Here is an 18,944-nt window from a genome sequence, read left to right as displayed (position 1 = left end):
ACTTCTCGCACCCGAAGCAAGAATCATACCCCTACAGGGTACGTCCTCTAGTGATACTTTTAATGTGATCAGATATATAAAGAGTGTACCACCGTTTCGGGAAAAGGAAGTAGATTCCTACTTTGTGGCATTTGAACCCAACTAAGTTACTATGGCCAAAAGACATGTGGGCTCTTTTACTTCAGTGCAGTCTTACGGGAAAAGCTCAGGAAGTTACCTCTGCTCTGCCTATTGACAGTTCTCTTGATTATGAGATTGTGAAGTCTACGGTTCTGCGAGCTTACAAACTTGTTCCTGAGGCATATAGACAGAAGTTTTGTGGTCATTCGAAAACAGTCAATCAAACTTACGTGGAGTGTGTGAGAGAAAAGAAGGTTCTTTTTGAAAAGTGGTGTCTAGCCAGCAAGGTTTCATCCATGGAAAGTTTGCAGGAACTAATCTTCAAATACTGCATTCCCCCAAATATCGTTATGAGCAGAAAATGTCTTTACTTTCTAAAGTGGCAGTTGTAGCAGATGAGTTCGTGTTGACACACCGTACTGTTTTCACGTCAACCCCATCTCCCAGAACTCAAGTACCGCGTGTTTTTTTTTCAATCTGTTAGCCGTGCCTAGACATATTCGTAAACCCAGTGTTAATGGAAAAAGTTTCTTTTTATTGTCTCGATCCAAACCATTTGATTGTGGATTGCAAACAGAAAAGTGCCGTTTCCAAGCCTAAAAATGTTGCTCTTGTCCAAAAACCTGGTAATGTGAGTGCTGTAGCAGCAGATGGTTATCAACCTTTCTTGTTTGAAGTCTCTCTATCTCCTGATTCAGGCTTTAAACCCATAACCATCTTGCGTGACACAGGAGCAGCTTAGTCCTTTATATCCGCAGATATATTACCTTTCTCACCAGATACATTTACTGGTAATGATGTACTAATTTGTGGGATTGATATGTGCTTTGTGAATGTGTCTTTGAACAGAGTATACCTGGATTCTGGTATTGTAAGAGGAGCTGTCTGTTTATCTGTACGTGAGCAGCCACCTGTTGAAGGTATAGAACTAATTCTAGTGAATGACCTTGCAGGTGGCACAGTTTTTCCTAGACCAGTAGTGTCTTGCCACCCGGCAGATACCCAAAAGCCTAACCTGTCTGAGAAGGTTCCAACTGCATTTCCTGTCTGTGCAGTTACACATGGCCAATCCAAAAAGTTTGAGGAAGTTGTGGATCTTTCAAACTCCTTTTTGGTTAATGATTCAGATCCTCTGGAATGTGTATTGTCTGTAACTCCAAGCCTTGATGTGACAGTAAAGAATTTGAAAGCAGATAGAGAACATCTGGCTATTGCTCAAGCGTCAGATCCTTCCTTGGTAAAGTGCAGCGAGGCTGTAAAATATACTAACTTTGCACAGCAGGTAGTTTGGCCTGTATTGTTAAATAAGAATTCTGTTTCGATTGATGCTTTATCTCACCTCTATTCGTGAAAAACTTCACAAAGCCCAGAGTCATGCTAAGCTTCACTTGACTACTGCCCAGAGTAGGATGAAGGCTCATTTTGACAAAAACCTCTGTGAAAAGAGATTTTCAGCCAGGTGACCCTGTCTAAGTTCTACTTCCGAATCCTGGATCTGTGTTAAATGCTAAGTTTTCTTGTCCATGGTCAATCCAATTGTACCAAACTGAGTTGTATTCTGTACTTCTACCAGAAGGACTGTTTTGTATGTATTTTGTACATCTACCAGACGGACAGTTTTGTTATGTTTACACTAGAACTATCTTAATTTCCAAAGCACTGAAACTTCTGACATCCCTACATCATGTCCGACAAGGAGAGAAGAAGACAGAAAGGACACAAAAACTACAGGGATACAGACTGCCAAGTTGACAACCTAATTATTAATCACTGAATAGACAGCAACATCACATGTTTTAATTAATCGCTTGACCATGAAAGTAACCGTGGCCTATTTGCTGAGATGTTTGGGGAGTAAGGCTAATAGAGTAGGCCGAAGATGAAAATATTTAATTAGGACTGGAGGCTTTTGCTGTGCCAGCCTACAATGGGATATAAGGGTCTAGTCGAATCCCTGGGGAGGAAGGGCTGGCGTAATATTTCAGGCCACTCTTTCACATAAAACGGCAAATTCTTAGTTAAATTGGAAAGAACGTGTGAACACTGAGCTAGCTGTTTCTCTGGGGAAGCTCTGGTTTTGAATCTAAATCTTTTCAAAAAGAAAAAAGATGCATTAGAAGCTCATTCAAGTCTTTTACTGCCCATGAAGGAGCCTCCCGACTCAGGAAAAGGTTTAATTGTTTACCTAAAAATAAACACTGAATGATTATTTGCGTGTTGTTCCAATCCTGTATGCAGTTATTTTTGGAACACACAAGTAGAAATCTTGCAGGAGTAAAGGAACACTTGCCATACAGAGGCGTTCAAGAACAATTTTGGTACCACGACGGGTCAAAAAAACTGAGACATGAGGTTCAAGGTAAACATCCAGCTCACAATAAACAAGAAATAAATCATGTTTATATGATGCACCCTATTCAATTTTGTGTTCCATAAATGTGATGGATTTCTCGGAAGACTGCTGTATACTGGAACACAATTGTCATTAGGAAAAAAAACTTAACATTTAATCTTATTGTTTCTTTCTGTTTGCTATATTTCTCATTGCGACAGCCTTTTGAAATTCAATTTGAGAATATATTATAAAATCCATAGGTAATTACCATAAGAGCAAAAAACAGATTATTGTGAGTGGATCAATCCTGGTTAATGATTTATCAGAAATTATTGCAGGCTCAGAAATGGAGTCGTCACACTTCCTGTGTTCCTAGAAATATTGTGCTCAAGAAACACTTGAGTCATGCAAATCTTTTATTAAAAAACAGACTTTGAGATGCAAACATTTAAAAATGGTAAATACCTCCTAACTTGAAAAAGAAAAAGCAAGCCACATAACACAAAGGGATTGTAATATAGCGAGTGCTTGAAATGGGAAAAGGAAGGTTCCAGTACTCTTTTGTGCACGTTGCCATATGCAAATTATTACCACATTTGAAAATTCTAAAATGTAAAAACACTATTTGGAAATCGCTGGTACAACATATTTATTGACTAAAGGAACCATTTGCCAAACAACTGATTCAATAATGTTAAATTACAAATATGTATGAAAACTGTCATTTCATTACCTGCGATAATAGTTCTGCAGTCTTCAGTTAATTAAATATACACAGTCATATTTAATGCCTTATATGCTATAAACATATATGTTATGTTTTAGGCATGTCAAGTCAAACACACATTACATTACGTGACAAACCACCTAAGTTTCATTCAAAACAGCAGAATTCATGTTATGTTAATTTAAGTATTCGTTTATGTAAATAAAGTTAGTAAATAAGTAGTTTTTATTTAATCAAAATTTCACATCAAGCTTATTATTATCTTTAAATATTCATAACGCATTAATATTCTATCCTGTTAATAGTTGTTTTTAATGTTGAAAAATCAGTAATGTTGAAAAAAAATTAAAAATACAAACTGCATTTAAACCTGCGCGGATCAAAATCAAACAAAAACAATGTATATTAATAGTCTGTGATATATGGTTATCTTGTTTATTTTGTTTTACATGTTCTTGATAAGAAAAACAAGCAGAGAGCGGAGAAAATGCGCTGCTCTAACTCCCGGTAACAAAACCCAGATCTGACAAGAATATCTTGTCAAGGCTTTGTTGTTTATAATGTTGATAATAAATAAAGTAAACGGGCTTGAAACCTCAATGCCGAATGGAAAGATCCTAAAAAAATACTCCGCAACAAAGACGGAGCCATTGTAGTGCTAGTCACCCTGTTTAATACGTGACCGTCCGTCATCCGAAAATATATTTACTAATCCTGCTTATCACCACCACATATAAATATTGTTTTCTTTATCGTTCATGGTGAGTGTCTGTCTTGTTTAGCATCGCATTGCATTTGCATCAATAAATGTATTTATTTCATATAAGGTCACTAAGGAATTACAGTGCGTATTAAAACAAACAAAAAAGCAGCCATACAAATGTATTTACAGGCTGAAACCTGAAGGCGATGACCCTATTTGAACTTCAACAAACAAATATGAATTAACAAAGAACAACCGCTCCAAACAAGTTATGGTAATAAATGAATTGATAATAATTTAATATTAAGTTGGTATTTTTATGCCCTAAGTAATGTAACTAACGTAAAACGCGATCCGGGCGTCCGGTGAGTAAACGTAAAATATTTAAACTAGCTTGCGATCTGAGTGAACAAAGATTTATTTTTAACACGCACAATTGAGTTTTTTATATTTTCTGTATATTATAAAACCATTAAAGATGAAGAGAAGAAGCGTTAAATAAGATGTGACAACTCTAAGGTCTTCTGTAGCCGTAACTTAACCCTGCGGTGACACAGTTTGTATTCTTGTGAAAATTACAATATTTGAAAAGCATTTTTAAATTTCGAAAAGTTATTGCGGATCGAATGTTCGAACATTCTTGCACATCCCTACAAAAGATAAGTTTTAGGAAGAAATGGTAAGAAATCTTACCATTTATCATTTTTATTGTAAAACCTTTAGGTTTGTTATGTTTGCCTTCTCACATCTCACTACACAGGAACAGTCATTAACGCCCGTCTGTCCTCTTCAATTTGATTGGCTGAATTATCGGTCTTCTTTGGTTTTATTGGCTGAAATGAAATTGGTCAATCTGTTGAAATTGGGTAGCTCAGTGCCAAAGACCCTAAATGGGAAGCCTGTAATCTTTAATTCAAAAAGCGTAAAGGCTAATGCTAACGCCATGGCTCTAGCGAATCACACCTTGATGACACCTTGTCTCGAATTGGCGAAGTAGGCCTACTGGCAACATGTGAGAAGTACGCAAGAAATACAGAAAGTACGCTAAAGATAAAATTAGAGAAGTGCAGGTACTGGATTGGTAATACGTACCACTTTAAGCACTGGATATAGCCATAGAAACAAACATTATACATGTTAAAGTGGCAATCTGTTAATTTATTTGGTTAAACATTGTTAAGAAAAATGTGTTTGAACTTTAATAATAATTAGAAGGGATGTCCCCATCAAATCTTTTTTATCCCCACGATCCGATCCAAGTCAGTAAATTTTGAGTATCTGCTAATCCGAGTCCAGATCCGATACTTGTATTTTCCTAGTGCTAGGTGCATGCTTCAGGTATATTAAGGAGATTAAAATATTTAACTGTTCAGCTTAATTATGTATAATACTAAAACTCTGGAGGCTAGCCTAACATATTGTGACAGAACACATGAACGACAGAATTAGACTTTTTAACTTGTTCAAAGAGCAGGATTAGAATAAACATTACAAGGGCACTCTCTTTATCAAGGAACTATAGTTTTTTTATTGCAGCTGGACAGGAGTTTGTCCTCATGAGGAGAGAGAATAACGGAGCTACATCAAACTGCCTCGATTTTTTCACAACTTTTTTTCACAAACTGTCTGGTACAGTTGTCAGGTACATTACGTTGTCTGGTACATTTAGTTAAGTTGAAGGTACAGGTACATTTGATGGAAATGTAAGTTTGACATCAACGCTTACAACATAAGTACAAAAGTAAACCGGCAGTTGCCTGTTTCAAACAGAGATTAAAAAATTGGCAGCTTAAACCTTGCAAAAAATAACTCAAATAAATACTGAAAATAAATCACAAAGTCTGTATTACCTATTCAGCTGTTGTTTAACTTTATCAGTCTGTGCAACAAAACAGATTAAGATTTCACTTAATAGCTCATTGAGGGCTTTCATTTGATATACTGTATATATCACCTTTTCACACAAAATGTCACGTACGCCCCTCTGATTCTCACCCCTCAATATGTCTGAATAAGTTGTTTTTCCGGGAAATGGTAAAACTTTTTCAAATGAATAAACCCTGTGTTGTCAAAGATGACAAGCACTTTATTTGGTAAGATATTTGCAAAACCCAGCAAACATAAAGGGTGACTGATAATAATAATGTATGGCTGTTTTAAGGTGATACCTGCTAAAAGTTACCTCAAAACGTACAAATAAACCTAACAGCATCTTTATTATCTATCTGCAGCATCTACAGTAATGGTCTATGAATAGTTGTTAGGATGCTGTACTGTTTTTTTATTCATAGGAAAGTGTGGCATAGACGGTGTTTTGATCGCAGCTAAAATATAACCAGAATGTTTGCTTATGCACTAATAGTTTGATCGGGATGAGTGGGTAAACCCTGCTGCAATTACTGCTGAGCAACAAAAGTAAAGCAACGCAGCCCGTCCGCACACACACGCACACACATATACACCCCACCACTTTTAATGGTAGGGCTGTGTACAATCCCTGCCAGTAAATTATCGCCATGGGGTGCGAGAGAACAGGCAGGAGTACAGAGAATGCATTTCCCCTCTCTAGCTTTAAAAGCTGTAAAGTGCCTTTCTCTTGCCTTAAAGAGACAGCAGAGATGTGAGCCCAAAATACATTGAGACCAGAAAGCAGCTCAGAATGCTAATAGGTTTGCTTATAACACCTCACAGCGGTGTGAAATTGTTGAAAATGTCAGGCACTTTTTGGGTTAAACCCGCAGATGCAATTCTGATAAAAATCAGATGAAAAATATCAACTCATCATTTCTGTGTTGGCATTACAAACTGCAGGTTTAAGCTTTGGATCGAATTATTCCTCTCAAATGTCAACATTTCTAAACAGAAACAACCTGCATACATCACACCTGGTCACTTTATAGAAACTCTTCTACTACTGCAACCAAAGCACTTAACCACAGCATCGTTCTGACAATCGTAAACCGCACTCATGGATTTTTCAGAGATTTCAGAAAATGCCATTGTCTGGAAAGATTTCCTGTGCCATGGAGAAAAAATAAAATGCATTTATTGTGACAATTCAAGTGCAGTGAATTTCAACAGAAGAAATCGCAACAATATGAAGTCATCCGACCAACAGCAAATCCTTTCTGAACAGATACTAAAAAACATTAGTATCGTGTTGTTTTAACATAAACTCGTTTTGCAACCACAGCATCTTATTTGTTGTTTTGATATTTTTCCCATTTCACTTTTATGCAAATAATTGCAAAAAACAACAATATTTTCATTTGGGAGAAATGTTGTCACTAATTCACAGAATAAGCCAACACATAAACTTAAACACATAGAATATTCAGAAAAACTAAACATACTTTGGAGTGGTATTTCCAAGGCTGTACAGAAAGTGAAAGACCAAATTAAAGGTTCAGTTCATCCAAAATGGAAAATTCTTGCATCATTTACTCTATGTACTGTAGTTGCAAAACGGTAGGCCTTTCTTCCAAGGAACTTAAAAAGTGACTTTCCTTGAAGAATACCCTCAGCACTCTTTTCTGTATAATGAAAGTAAATGAGCGCTCTGGATGTCAAGCTCCAATAGAAAAATAGCACGACATGTAGTATATGTGGCCAAAATATTCTTAATAATATTCCCCTTTTGTGCTCTGCAAAAAAAAAAATCACACAAATTTGGAAGTAAATAAAGACAACATTTTTTAGTTGACCTATCTCTATAACGGACATAAACAAATTTAGATCATTTCAGGTGTCCTTACTCGACTCCTGTATCCAATTTGATCAAGTGGCAGATGAAGTGAGCTTTCCTGTCTTTCTCTTCCATAAAGCTGAACTCACAGATGGTCTCATGTCACCTCAATTCGCCACTTCACATCCAAAATAAACAATTTCCGGTCACTTTGTCGCTGCAAATTTCTGTCAGTCCTGACACCCATTCACCTTCCCTATAGCCACACTAGAACGAGTTTGAGCTGTTTTTTCTCTCACAATGCAAGAATCTTTGTGTGCTTCTCTGACACATCACAACGGACGTCCACCCACATCCCCGTTCATCTCTTCCTCCATCCTCCAAGTTAATACTTCCCCGACTTTTCAAACCAAATCCCTCACAGTGTCAAATCTCAGCTGAAGGTGAAGCGGTTTGCTGTCATCCCAGATCACCAGCTGTCCTTTGTGAACCACGTCAACTGCCTGGGCTTCATGCCATTCCATTTCAAGCAAAATAAGACCTTTTTCCCACTACCTCTTTGCTCAGCTGCTCATTTAGGGCAAAGCCATTTCAGTGTTTGACTTCTGCAACTCTGACTGCGTTTGTCTGCCAGCAGTTCGGCTGTAATATATGCTTTCAGACTTCAGTTGTCTGGGAATAGCGCTTGTCCAATCAGACTATAGGAGCAGGACTAACTGTTATCATGAGATGTCATGTCAAAATATAACTTTTAACAATTGATACGTTCTAAGTTTCTACAAATTTGTACGCACACAAGAAAATACATTTTCAGCTTTAAGTGCATTAACATTGCCGACCAAACCCTGTAGAAAACGCAACAATGGCATCTTTCTCCTCAACGTGCGGTCCAGGTTTGTTAGAAACCCAGGAAGCATGTTGAGTGGATTCAGCTCATAATGGATATTCCTAGGACCAATTTATCAAAGGTTCTGAGTTTGCTTTCTCGCAGCCAGAGGATATGTAAATGCATCTCGGGCTCCACTGGGAGATAAGGGGAGGCCGAATGGCACATTGTTTATTGGAAGCTGTGTTCAATATAAATCATCCGGCCACAAAGACAGAGAAGATAACTCACCTTTCCCTTTGTTTTTCGTTGCGGCCTCTGAGAGCATGAAATGGAGAGGTGTGAAGATGAGAAAGAGGGACGAAGACAGAGGGAGAGAGAAAAATGTAAAGTGATTAACATGTCTCAAGGCAGTACGACATGAAATACAGAAATCAGTCCTTAAGTTATGCAATACTTATATTTAAACTAGGGCTATCAATAATTGCAAATAACGGCTGAGTGTAATGTACTGTCAATGCCAAAGCTGTCCATATGTACATAGACCATTACTTAAAGTGAAAGTTCCCCTGTCATCACTTATTCACCCTGTTGTCAATTTAAACCTGTATGACTTCTTTGGTCTGCAAAATGTATTATCATTTAAAGATATTTTGAAGTGTGTTGGTAAATGGGCAATGGCGGTACCCATTGACTTGCATTGGTTTTGTGGCCATTCAATAGAAGTCAATGGGTACTGAAATTGTTAGGTTACCATCATTCTTCAGAATATTTTCCTTTGTGTTCTGCGGAAGAAAGAAAGTCATACAGGTTTGAAATGACAAGAGGGTGAGTAAATGATGACAGAATTGTCCTTTTCGGGTGAACTATCACTTTGATAAACCAATGACGGACAAATCTGACCGTCAAATACATTGCTCGTGGACTAGAAGTCAGTGATAGGCTTATTTGGTTATTGATAGACATTCGTTGATTTTAATATAAAGGCATTATTTATAGATATTGATAAATGTGTAAATAGTGATTCATTGCCACGAATTTAACAAAAGAATCACTGCAAGTCACAATTAGATGCATTTTCAAATGCAATGTTTTTTTCTTCTCTTTCAGAGTTTAAAGTTTGCTCATGTTTGAATGCATAAGCTTAATGCTTTCATTATGCCTGACCTTCTGCTTTGCGAGCTGCCTGCCATAAACATCGCCTTGATGAGGAGCGTAACAGACTTTATAGCATGCGCCATCTGTATAGACTTCTTTAACTGACCCGGCTGAATAATAATCGTATGCAACCCGTTATTGTCAATATGAATATGGAACATAAGTGTTCTGAGGTGAGACTAAGAACTGAAGTGACACCGCAACAATTTTCGTTACACGGCTGAAAATGACACAAAACCCCTATGTAAATGCTTTTGCTTGCTTCTACTCCGAGGCAATATATTCCAGGTCATGAATAATTTACGTAGAACACTTTTTGACAACTTTTCCAACTTTGACAACATGTAGTCAAACGTAGATTTTTTTGCATGTGCCACAATGCTGAAGCAGAAGATGAAAAACGGGAATGCGCTCTAAATATAGATTATCCTCAAATTAAAGAAAGTTTTTTATATTGCTCTTTGATGAATACAACAATGGAAAGATGGTGCGTAACCAAAGAAGTCACACAATCTCTAAGTTTAATGGTTCAGAAGTTGCTCTTTTATAACTCGAGAGACCCAGTGGAGTTCACAACTTCGTTTTAGGTAGAAAAGCAGCAAAATTGAGCAAATCAATGTCTCCATTTGCTATTAACATATTTTCATTGCCGTCGTATAGAAACGTTTGTGAACTTTGTCATTTTACGGGTTCTTGCACAATGATCGTAACAACAGTCATTTACCTTTAAGGTAAATAATTCTTCAGTTACCAAAATAGCCTTGAAGCCCCTTTGGTGGCAAAGCAAAACAAAACCAGCGCCACTGGGAAAGCCAGAATGATGCTTCTATTTATTACACTGTGTATTGTCATTTAATTCTCACAACAGCAATTTGGAAGATACAGCTTTTGTCGTACACAACCAATTGCTTTTAAAACCCAGATGTCCGGTCGGTTAAAAAAACTTATGGTGGAAAAATGTACACCAGAACTGTCAGTTAAATACCCTTGACCCAGCACAAATGACATCTCTCGGCCCCCAAACCCCATATGGCTCAACCCACTGTGAACTGGCATGCCCGTCTCGACCAAGGCATCGCTGATTTTCACACCCATTAATATCTCTCATTCTTCCATTCCCCAAACACCCCCCACCCTCCCGTCTACATGGAAGTTATTAATCTATGACTCTCCACACAGTGTCGACATCTAATAGCGTTGACAAAGTCAGACTATTTGCCAGGTCCTGAGAACAATATCAATAGATACCAGGATCCACCAGAGAGCAAACGTTCCTAATCGAACTCTATTTGCTGCGCTTTAGGAATGTTTCTCTACGTTTTTACCTTTTGGGTTGTTTGTTGGAATTGTGGGCAAATAAAGAGAACTCAAAAAATGACAAACCCGTAAAGCAGATCCATGACGCATTTTACAAAGAGAGATTCCTAGGGCTGTCTGTGAACATGAATTATTAATAGTCCTGTTTGACACCTCACCTTAATCACAGAAACATGAATTGGATAATTACAGTTCATTGGATTTTTTCGTGTGAAATGGCGATTAGTCTTTCAAGGTTTGCGTTGGGTTCGACACTGTGGGGAATGCCCTCATGTCACACACTGTCTGGAGAAATCTCATCTGTCAAGAAATATCCAGGTCATATTTCATCACAAAGTCAAAACCTGTCGAGGTATTAGATCGTGGTCCATTTTTCATTTTTAAGATTTACTACAAAATATGCCAATAACCAAATCTTTATTTAATCTCAACATGTGCTAAATCTCAGGAAGCTCTCGATTTTAAATACCATTGCCTTAGAATTAAAGTCCAGTATGCATTATGAGCTTCACATTTTTGCATTCCATTTGACTTTGTAAATAACAAAAAAGTACCAAAACAGAAAGAAAAAGCATTACAGGTTATTAATAACTTGGCACAAAAAAGTTATATATGAATAACTTAATTGTGACAAAAATATAGAACCTTATAATTCCAAGGCAACAAGTTTTTTATTTACATTTGTTGAAGTTTATAATTGTTCCAATTAATTTAACAATTGCATTTGACCATGTATTCACAAAATGAAGATGCTGTTAATCAGATAATGACTTTTTCTTTGACTCAATGTCAATAAATAAATAGGCCTATATCAAAATCATATTAACACTACACATATTTGAATATAGTAAATAATTCAGCACCCGTTTAAATTGTGGCCTTCAGAGTCTCACTTGTAACTCTCTATCCACCTCCCTGCACTCAATTCTTGAGGGTGAATCATGAGTTTAGTTTAGCGATTTCCACAGCGCTTTCATTAACATTACTTATTTATAAAAAAAACATTTCAATGGATATTACAATTTTATTAAAGTGACTTATTTTGGTCACAATAATCATATGGTGATAATCTGATATAATGACAGCCCTAATTTTAATGTGATAAAAAATTAACTGGAAGATGTTTACTTCATGGTAGCTTTGTTGTATTTTAATTAAAGTAGTTTTTTTATAAAAAAGACTGTAGAGTAAAATAACACATCCAGGCGCTTTTCGATAATAAGAACTGAGGAGCAACACGTGCATAATTATCACGATCATGTGATGACCCTTAAAATAGGAATTATTCCCTCCTATTAAATATATTTTTTTATATTTTCTTTTGGATTTGGGGTGAAATTGTGACACGGACACATGAACCTGTACATTAAAGTTATTCAAATGTAAAAGAGAGGCAATTAGCAAGATTTCACTCCTGGAGGTTCCTCTGGTCCTGTGGTGCACTGTGGTGGGCCGTGGTAACCACACGATCTCTTTCAGCATGTTCATGGAGACTGAATTCCCTTCTCACGCATTCATCTCTCTCTCCAGTGCTTTTTCTGGCAGGGCCTATTTCTGATACCTGCCTGCAGGCGATGCGAAGAGAAGGGGGGAGTCGGTCCCCACGGTGATTAGTCTAACCAACCATGAGAAAGGGTTTGTCCTCCAAAGCTGAGAGAAAGAGGCACTCTATAGGCTCGCCCTCCGGTGAGCTCACCGGGCGAATGGTGGAATCATACCTCACATTGCCAAACACCGAGAGTCCCCTTGGCTCTTTGGCTGCGACTGACCACCCGTCAAAAAGTAACCCATCATTCCCCGGCCAAGGGGGTAAAAAAAAGAATTTATCAGGAGCAGCTTGAACCGTTTGTGTGAATTCGCCGTTCCCGAGTATTGAACCAGAATCACAGCCAAGCCTAAAGGTTTTGCTGTTTAATTCCAAGAAGTTTAGTCATATCGGTGATGTTGGTTGATAGAACAGTGTGCATTCCCTGTTTCAGCATTCTCGAATAAGGCTGGCTGGAGACTACATGTGTAAAACTAAATATAGCCCTCATAACCAGAGCCGCTACCCTGCCTGTTTGCTGTGCCTCAAAACTTTTGCAATATTGCAAGATTTCCAAGCTTTCCCCAGGGACACAACCTGCTAGAGTAACTGAAATCAGCAGTCGGCTAGTGCCCACTTAAGCAGGCCTTCTCCGTCCTGATAACACCGAATGTCTGAGGCGAAGGAGATAGAAAACACTCTATGTGTTCCGTATTACCACATTACAAATCCCAGAATATGAGTTTGATGGTTATGTATCAGTACATTTTCCTGCAGCAAAACTGCTCTGACTGAATGAGAATTTGATTAAATGTTACATCTGGACGTTTTTTTAACATTACATCGATTTCAACACACATTTGGATGAATAAAGCAAAAACAGTAACCAAAGAAAGATATTTCCAGAAGTTGCTTGGGCAACTCCTTTAATGAAAGTCTAAAGGATAATTATTTTACGTTTCACCGTTCAGATACATACACATAGATGTCCCATTATGGACTGTTTTTATAATGTGTGTAGGTCGTATATAGGTGTACAGTACAAGCTCTCTGTGGGTTGCATTTTGCCACGGCTTTTTTTGCAGGTTAAAAGTGGTTGGTTTGTGTTGACCAGCTATAAATCTTAATGTAAAATGATTTTATTTATTAAAGTGTTGGCTCAGGGTCATTGTGCTAGTTTTTGTCTAGTTTTGATTGTTTTTGCACACTGCTTTATAAAGTAAATTGTACTTAAAAAGAAATGTGTGTAAAACGTGAAAAATCCAATAGATGTATTTTACAGTGTGGTCTTACGATTGCGAAACTAACACAATGCAACAAGTGTTAATAACACTACACGAAAAAGTTACCATAGTTCGAAATTATGTGTAATATTGATTTAATAAAAATCAATAAAAAAAAACATTAACACCCGTAAAATTAATTTTTTGCTAATTTATATCTCCTCAAAACTTCGCAGTGTTTTGGCATCTTGAAAAAACGTTTTTTTCATAAATATAAAAAATCCTTAAACCGATCCCTTAGAGAAGTAATAACACACCTAAACAAGTATATACGTCTGTAGCGCAAATCAAGCATATTGAGTATCTAGCTATGTTTAACACTAACAGTTAGATTTGTTCAAATCCTTAACCCCAAGTATGAGCGATTGTAATACTATTTCTAAATTTAGCAAGTGTCACTAATAATATTTCAGTCCTTATGGCTTCCAAGGGAAAGTCACCTGACATTCTAAACTCGCCCAGAACCGATGCCAACAGAGCAGGAGTTTTCAACCCACAACATCCTCGAGTGCGTGAAGTGACAGTCTGCTCAATGTCACCCCATGATGTCCTCCTCACCTGTGGCCAACGGCATGTGAATAATTCAACATCTCTGTATTATTAATGAAGAATGAGCTGTAAGTAATGGCCGACGCCCGGGGCCATTTACAGTGACAACGCCGAACACAATTCCAGCAGCAGGAGAAACCCCATATAAACACCTCGCCGCTTCCCATGGGAACGTTTAACACCTTGCACGTTTAACGCTTTTCGTTTCCCGCATAATCATAGCTAGAGTAGCGCTTAAAGGGCAGATTGGAATGAATGAATTGGTAAAAGGTTAAAACGAAATATAGTTACAAGGCCCAAATATCTGAATCACATACTGGTAGAAAACATTCCCATGAAATACACTGATGTGAATGCAAAATATAAGAAAAAGGCTTCATTTAAAAATAAATACTACAAGAAGTTTTTGCTAAATGTCAATAACCCTCACAGCTTTAGCCTTATAAATGGCCTTTCCCACAAAATTGCACTGCGACAAGGTAAGTCATGTTTTATATATAATCCTGTTTGCTATTCATACATTTTTTTTGGGTTGGCCAATATCTTAGACTCCCACCAAATAAACGTTGTCTTTGTGCATGTTCCTGCATTCATTCAGTTTCGTAGATTCTTGTACACGGTTTGTTTAACATTAGATATGATGTGGTACAATTTATGGTTTCGTTTTTTTGGAACGTGGTTGTTGTATGGCCAGAGGAAATGTTGCAATGCCCTAGGTTTTGATGAAACGGTGCCACTGATCTGGCACCGTCTCCAAACACAACGTAAATTGTCGAGACGCCGTCTTTTTTCCGAAACATGTTTGCCACTTCAAAATAAGAGTTTTGACATTAAGCTCGCTTTGCATGATTCCCTGCAGCACATAGCATGCAGATATGAGGGTGCCTGCAGGTAATGGAGTATTCAACCTTCTGCAGTCCTTATCTGACACCTCCCCAGAGGAATGACGGCCCGTCAGCACTGCATCTACTGCTCACCTCTGACTTATGTCTACGACACTGATGACATTGGCCACAAGTAACTCATGTTTCGAAGTGCTGATCGGTTGAAGTTAGGCTGACCATCACCCAACAAACCAAATGTGGGACAGGTATCGGTTTGTGTGGGACAATGTTGGTTTTGGGAGAAAACCATTAAAAGATGATATGATACAATAACAGAATAAAAACATGTGTATACATTGTTTTGGCTTATAAAAATAATTTGTTCATTGCAACTACAACATAATTAAGGCATAGATAAAATGTTATATAACAGTTCAGTTTAAGGTTCACTTCTTTAAGTTTTGAGCTCAAAACAGACGCAAATCAGACACGGAGTTATCATGTATATGTACAGCTTGCAGATTCTTCTCAAAAAGAGAAAACTCAAAACTAAAATAATGAAAAAGTATGCATTTCTAGGCTAAATACAGTTTCAAAGCCGCACATTACGACGTTTTAGTGACTTTTATTCGGCTAATAAAGTTGACATCAGTTGACATGGGAGGATCGCTACCCGATCTACTGACAGACCTCACAGAGAGTGAAAAAATAGTCTTAATCATTTATTAATCTTCATTAAGTTTCAACTTTAACTAATCCAGTATTAAAACCTAAATTTGTATCTTTTAGCATTGTTTAAAGCATTTATATTATTTGAACCAACAAAGAACAAACTTAATACTTTAAATAATCAAACCGTATGGTGAAGTGTTACATCACTTGTACATGAAAAAAGCACTGTAAAATAAAATGCAACGACTTTTTGTTCAAATTAAATGCTCAAATTAAATCCCTTTATTGTCCCTCAACATCATACACAAGCGCAACAGTCGGTGAAAAACTATGGTTCAGTTCTGACCAACATGACATGACAGATACTGTATGAGACAGAATTGTAGATTACAAGTTACAAAATATTACAATACTTTACAATAGACATTTTCTTGTACACATTTACACAATAGACATTTCTGTGTTTAACCATAGTATGGTGTGCGTAGTGTACAGTGATTGTGTACTTATAGCTACTATAGCATCCAAACATTTTAAGTTTGGCTTAAAGGTCCTGTGTGTGAAAGTTTGTGTCTATTGCGTTCAAAGCCATATGGTGGCTGATACTGCACTTAGATGTCGTCACTTTTTGGCTTATATGCCGAAGTCGATAACATATTTACGAAATGGACCGGCGGTGTACATTCACTGCATTATGTAAGGTCTTTATACACCTCTGAAAACAAGTTATGTATATTATATAGCATTTCTGTCAATAGAGCCTCCTTAATATCACACATTGCACCTTTAAGTATCCAAATACTTCATGCAGAAAGCATGTCATACCGGTATAAAATAGTGCCCGAATTCACTCCTCCTACCCAGTTCCTCATTAATGAATTTTTAGCGTGCAGAGGAACCCTGCAGAACATGAAATGACCCATGTGTGGTAGGTACATGTGGTCTTTTGGCCCCAAGAATGGCGAGTTCAATCCATCTATTTTTATGTTTCGAACCGTCTCGTGTCATCGTGACCTTCTCAAAGTCAGTGCCCTACATCGGTTTTCATCCGAGTAAAATGTGACCTTTACAGCCTGGAGGCTTTTAGCCTTACCAGCAGCCCCATACAGCTCCACCACCTGCTCCAAAACCACAGCCTGACGGAGAGCTAATGCTTCAGAGATCAGCCCAGCTCATTCACGGAGCTTTGTGTATTCAACCTTCTGAAATTCAACTTCAATAAACAGGGAAGGATGATTTGGCACCTCGTGACACGATATGATGATTTGACGGCACATGGGGCTGCGTGAACCGCTGCTCTCATTTTGGAAGCTATTAGTTTTGCTCTTTTTGTTAAAAGGACAGTGGGGATGACGTTATTCGATCAAGGGAAGAGACTAAATTAAAGTGGATGGGTGAATATTTCACAAACAGACAAAAATTTTTAAGTCTGTCACTTCTAGACACAAATAGATTTTAAGAGATGGATGCATAGACAAACAAACAGACAAACAGTTAGTCCAAAAGATCTTACTTAAAACCCAATTTGCTTTAGTTTGGGCAATGAATAAATGATGATATGACACCTTGAAATATCTGAACAAATGAACAGATTGATTTGTTTAATACAGCACAGCAGGAAAAACCGTAAGGCTGTGTTGGCATTAAGGAAGTGGATGTTTTTCTACACTAATCCATAAATATTGCAATTAGCAAATCACAGAGAAGAATAATAGCATCATAGATTAGATTGCTGCTAATGGCCGCCCGAATCTCTTCTGTGCATGAAATAACAATTGTGATGTTGTATTACAGGATAAAAAATGATGGGGTTTGGAGAGAGATAAGGCCTACCTATCTTCTCTATGGTACCGCCTCATGAAAAGCAACTTACTTCTTATGGTGATATTTTGGCTTGAAAGCAACCAAAAAGAACACAAAAATATGGAGAAAAAAAGACTTACAAGAGAAAATGTATTTGCAACATAATATTTAAAATGTGGATATGCATGACTTACCATAAGATGTATTTGAATATATGGCTGTTACTGTAAATGAAACTCGTTTCATCTTTTTCACGGTAGTTTTACATTCTTTTCATGAATTATGGATGCATTTATAAAATGTAGATCTGTTAGATACGTTGAAAAATGAAAATCACATTCAGAGCATTGACTATAGGGTACATCAACCCTAAATGGTGACCTGTGGGCCCCTTTTATCCTTTTATATATGGACCAGATGAAAGTATAAAAAGTAGCCAAATTGCTGTACAGGTATGCTAGTTGCTTAAATGACAGCTTCTGCAAGGTCGGCTTAATAATTCTGTTTCCTTCTTGTGCTGTTTTGACCAACAAAGATGTTGTTTCAGGCCAACACCTCATAATACGACTCCAAGTTCCTACGGCATATCAGATTCCCATTGAACCGCAGCAGTCCATCACTCACGTTCAGATGTACACAAGCGGTTATGCTCTGATACAGCCTTTGCCATAAATCTCTTATTTAATTTCTCTCAGAGAGACGAAATCAGAAAAACGCTCAAAAAGCACACAGGTCAGTTTTCTTCAGACAGATTAAAGCAAGTACTAGAGTAAACAGCGGATTCATTGGAGAAACGCTACTGACAGTGTAATTTAATCCAGGACTGAGATTAATCTGTGTCTCTCAGAAGTTCATGCACTGATGTGGACGTGCGGAGCAGACCGGCTCTGTTCCCTGCAGGGTTTCTAGACAAACAATTTCTTATGTCATGCTTCCGTGAACACACATCTAATATGTACTGTTGGCATACACTGCAGGCGGCAAAGACATTGAAAGGCAACCAGTGTTGATTCCACCGAGTGAGCTGGGCTACGTCCAAATTCAGGTGTAAGCACTTCTTTCAAGTAGTTTTGTAATGTTTTTCTTTTTGATTTGTAGAAGGCGATTCATTTTAGGTAGAGAAAGAACAGAGGCTATGTATAGGAACAGTCTAAAGCTCGCTCTTAGATAAACTTCTGCTTCTTGTGAAGCTGTGGAATGATCGCTATATAAAAATAAACTGTGAGGTTGAACAGGTCGTTTGTTCTCTAATCACATGCGAGCGAGTTCAATATCATGAAAATGGAGATACAATGTTTCAGAAGGACAACAGGGGTTTTTATTTTTATGCCATTAATCATTATTATTATTCCCCCTTTATGTTTATCACTGCCTTTTGAAAATATCTTACCAATGGAAAGTATTAAAAAAAGTGCTT

General features: G+C 37.5%; 1 protein-coding gene across 1 annotated transcript in view; it reads right to left on the bottom strand.

The window, feature by feature from the left end:
• The window catches only part of cadm2b (cell adhesion molecule 2b), a 176,869-nt gene that overhangs the window by 48,898 nt on the left and 109,027 nt on the right, over positions 1-18,944 (bottom strand). Inside the window, exon 2 of the mRNA XM_079481726.1 lies at positions 8,688-8,714. Coding sequence (XP_079337852.1) covers positions 8,688-8,714 — 27 coding nt within the window. The remainder of the gene's footprint in view (positions 1-8,687; positions 8,715-18,944) is intronic.

Source organism: Barbatula barbatula (assembly GCF_947034865.1).
Source record: "Barbatula barbatula genome assembly, chromosome: 19".
Classification (NCBI taxonomy): Eukaryota; Metazoa; Chordata; class Actinopteri; order Cypriniformes; family Nemacheilidae; genus Barbatula; species Barbatula barbatula.
The sequence above is the reverse complement of the archived record's forward strand: the minus strand, read 5'-3'. Positions and strand labels throughout refer to the sequence as shown.